The sequence below is a fragment of the Salvelinus sp. IW2-2015 genome, unplaced genomic scaffold (assembly GCF_002910315.2).
Source record: "Salvelinus sp. IW2-2015 unplaced genomic scaffold, ASM291031v2 Un_scaffold1690, whole genome shotgun sequence".
NCBI classification, from domain to species: domain Eukaryota; kingdom Metazoa; phylum Chordata; class Actinopteri; order Salmoniformes; family Salmonidae; genus Salvelinus; species Salvelinus sp. IW2-2015.
The window spans coordinates 161,534-166,085 of NW_019943088.1; the positions used below are offsets into that span (position 1 = coordinate 161,534).

Here is a 4,552-nt window from a genome sequence, read left to right on the forward strand (position 1 = left end):
CAACACCCACACCCAAACTCCCAACACCATGCAGAATACTGTAACACACACACACACCACACACACACCACACACACACACCACACCACACACACACACACACACGCACTAACACACACACACACACACACACATGCAAATATGTTAAAGCAAACCACACAACACACACACACACACACCACACACACACACACACACACACACACACACACACCACATGCATACTGTAATGCACACACACACACACACACACACATGCAAATCGTAAAGCACAACAACACACCACAACAAGCACACACCACACACTACACACAGTGCAAAATACTTGTAATTGCACACACACACACGCCCCCACACCACTAGAGGGATATCTTCAACCACCAACTTACCATCCTGAGACAAGGCCGAGTATAGCCCACAAAGATCTCCGCCACGGCACAACTCAAGGGGGGGCGGACATATTCACTTTTCATATCATTCATTAACATGTAATAATGTGGCTTTCTCTTCTGGCACACACACATTGGGAGGAGCAAAAAATGGCAGTCTAGGCAGATGCATTTCTGTTGTCTGTAGGTTGAAAGTCTCCCTGTTGTGTATGACGATTTCATTTTGGGGACTGTACCATACAGTCTTTAAATCTCCGCCTGGGCTCTCCTTTATGTCGTTTGCAGTGATGGGAAGAGTGAAAGAGGCCAGCGGAGGGAGGTGACAGAGTGGAGGGAGATCCACGCTGCCATGGCTCTGTCTAACTTGGCCCAGGGACAGAGCTGCTCCACAGGGCCCACCACCACCAGCTGCGCCACAGGGCCCACCACCACCAGCTGCGCCACAGGGCCCTCCACCACCAGCTGCGCCACAGGGCCCACCACCAGTTGCATCATCCAGAAGTCTTCCCACATCTCCGAGATAAAGACTGTCAACGTGGTCTAGACACTGATCACTCAATGTCTAGACACTATTTCCCTCTAGGCGCAGATCTAGGATCAGCTTCCCCTCCTCCAATCCTATCCTTAATAATTAGCGGGGAAAATGCAAAACTGAACCAAGATCAGCGTCTAGAGGTAACTTCAACCTACACCGTCTGGACCAGGGCCAAACTGGTCACTTGAATCAATTTGAATTACAAAAGGCAACCTGTAATCTATAGTATACGTTTTTACAACCTACAATGTTAAATTGTGGTACAATTTTTTTTTTATGCGATTTTCAAGACAAGTGTAGAGGGAATGCAGTAAAAAACAGTGTTGACCAACTTTGCAAAGTTACATACTCTGTCAAAGTATTTTAACATTTTTGATTTTGATGTGAGAGAAATCTGAAAGGACAAATTGCTTCCTTGATGTAAATGTAAATATTTTTTATTTAATCTTTATTTTACTTGGCATGTCAGTTAAGAACAAATTGTTATTTACAATGACGGCCTACCAGGAAACAGTGGGTAAACTGCCTTGTTCAAGGGTAGAATGACAGATTTATTTTACCTTGTCAACTCGGGGATCCAATCTAGCAACCTTTTGGTTCCTGGCCCAAACGTTCTAACCACTAGGCTACCTGACGCCCCAAATATTAGATAAATAGCGTCGTAGCAGTATTGTAAAATAATGTGGCATCGAAGTCATGATAGAATATAGCAGCACATTTCAGAGCAAAAATAGAACTGAGGATTTTACAATACTAAAGACCAGTTTTCATCAGTTTTCACCATGAGGTGAACCCCCCCTTTGGTAATCTCACCTCATGGTCTGGGTATGGAGTAAAGGCGTCCGCATGCTTCCCAGACTAAACATTTCGAAAGAGTTTGTGCATATATTATACGCCATTTTGTGACGTTTTTGTTTGTGTTGGACTCCAGTAAGGGTTTTTTCAGATTTTCGGGCACATTTTTTATTTTTTATTATAGAGGCCAACCGAAGTTTGGGACCCAAAGTTTTCACACCTTCTTCCATGATTGGTCAACTGTAGGGATTCTTTAATAAAGTCTTTGTTGTCATTCAACGAGAGAGACGACTTGTTTTCATTGAGAAATACCGCACCAAACATCTTAGTAATTGCATGACTACGATCTCCATGGCAAAAACGGCAAAATCAATGACAGATTTCTTGAGTTACTGTATCTTAGATTCATTCTAACTCTTTTTAGGAAGTGTATATTGGCTACAGCTTCTCAAAATGGCCAAACAGTACTATTGTCGCCTTTTTCTAATTTTTCAAGCGAAGGTCTTAAGTGAGTTTACGAGCACACTCGTTTGGTCAGCCTAGCCGACTTTGGCTAGCCGCCAGTCGAACTGAAACATGTCCAAGTAACCACATTACTTTAAATATGCTTAAACGTGGAGCAGAGACAATGTTGTGCCAACCTGATTCTTGCTTCTTTGGAATGCTGCTGGCTTCTTCTTCCAAGACGGACAGTTCCACCTACCAGATAACCTACAGTTCCTTCAGAAAGTATTCATACCCATTGACTTATTCTACATTTTGTTGTGTTACGGCCTGAATTCAAAACGGATTAAATATTTTTTTCTCTCTCACCCATCTACACACAATACCCCATAATGACAAAGGTAAAATAATTGTTTTGAAATGTCTACAAATGAAACACAGAAATCTAATTTACATAAGTATTCACACCCTTTGCTATGACACTTAAAATTGAGCTCAGGTGCATCCAATTTCCTTTGATAATCCTTGAGATCTCATTACAACTTGGGAGTCTACCTGTGGCCAATTTAACTGGTTGGACATGACTTAGAAAGAAACACACCTGTATATATAAGGTCTCACAGTTGACAGTGCATGTCAAAGCAGAAACTATATCATGAAGTCCAAGGAACTGTCCATAAATCTCCAAGATAGAATTGTGATGAGGCATATACTGTATCTGGGGGAGGGTATAAAACAATTTCTAGAATGTCGAAGGTTTCCAAGAGCACAGTGGTGTCTATCATTGGGAAATTGAAAAAATATGAAAGAACCCAGAATCTGCCTAGAGCTGGCTGAACAACCAAGCAAGAAGGACCTTGGTCAGGGAGGTGACCAAGAACCCAATGACCACTCTGACAGAACTACAGAGTTCCTTGCCTGAGATGGGAGAACCTGCCAGAAGGACAACAGTCTCTACAACACTTCAACAATCTAGGCTTTATGGGAAAGTGGCCAGATGGAAGCCATTATTGAGAAAAAGGCACACGACAGCACGCCTGGAGTTTGCAAAAAAGGCATGTGAAAGACTGAGATCATATGACAAAAGATTCTCTGGCCTGAAAGCAAAGTGCTGTGTCTGGAAAAGAACAGGCACAGCTCATCACCCCATCTAACCCCATCCCTACTGTGAAGCATGGTGGTGGTAGCATTATGCTATGGGGATGCTTTTCAGTGGCAGGGACTTGGGAGACTGGTAAGAATAAAAAAAAATATAAATGAATAGTGCCAAATACAGGCAAATCCTTGATGAGAACCTGCTTCAGACTGCAAATGACCTTAGACTGGGGTGAAAATGTACGTTCCAACAGGACAATGACATCAAACATACAGCCAAAGCAATGAAGCAATGCTGGAATGGCTTCAGAACAAGAATGTGAAAGTCCTTGAGTGACCCAGCCAAAGCCCAGACTTCAATCCCATTGAAAATCTGTGGAAAGATTTGAAGATTACTGTTCACTGACACTTCCCATCTAACTTAACAGAGCTTGAGAAAAATCTCCAAGGAAGAATGGGAGAAAATCCCCAAATTCAGATGTGCAAAGTTGATACAGACATACCCCAGACGACTCAAAGTTGATACAGACATACCCCAGATGACTCAAAGCAGTAATCGTAGCCAAAGGTGCTTCTAAAAAGTATTGACTCAGGGGTGTGAATACTTATGTAAATGTGATATCTTTATTTACATTTTCAAACATTTCTAAAAATATGTTTTCACTTTGTCATTATTGGCTATTGTGTGTAGATGGGTGAGAGAGAATTCTTTTTATTTAATATATTTTGAATTCAGGCTGTAACACGACAACATGTGGAATAAGTCAAAGGGGTATGAATCCTTTCAGAAGGAGCTGTACACTACATGGTTAACAAGTCTCATTCATTCACCACTTCCTGCCTTATAGTATTTCTATCGGATTGTAATGTTTGAGCGATAAAAAATAAAATTGGGGGGGGGGTCAATGTGTGTATTTTTTTGTTGGAACCGTGAGATATATTTGATTACATGAGAACTGTGTTTTTGACTATGACTATTTAAGAAAAATTCTCAATGACTTTAAAAGACTGGATTTGGAGCCTAGGTACAAATATTATCACAACATAGCAGTGGAAATACTTTTGAATGAATAAATGTGAAACGTGTTCAACTTCTCTTGCTAATCCTAGCCCACTAGGCTATACCTTACTAAAAATGATGCATTTTCGTTTTTTTTGCTCAGAAACCACTTGTGCCTTGGTCTTATAGAATGAGTTTTAAGGCTGTACAACCATACATCTGCTAGTCAAACTGGTTTAAAAAATCACTGTATTGGCCAACTGACAGAGTGGACTTATCATGATGCATTTTGGG

At 41.3% G+C, this 4,552-nt stretch overlaps 1 protein-coding gene across 1 annotated transcript in view; it reads left to right on the forward strand.

Annotated features, from left to right (window-relative positions):
- LOC112071708 (homeobox protein Mohawk-like) overlaps positions 1-1,959 on the forward strand; it is a 15,703-nt gene extending 13,744 nt beyond the window's left edge. The window contains exon 5 of the mRNA XM_070439487.1: positions 675-1,959. Coding sequence (XP_070295588.1) covers positions 675-933 — 259 coding nt within the window. The 3' untranslated portion in view covers positions 934-1,959. The remainder of the gene's footprint in view (positions 1-674) is intronic.
- The last annotated feature ends 2,593 nt before the right edge of the window (positions 1,960-4,552 follow it).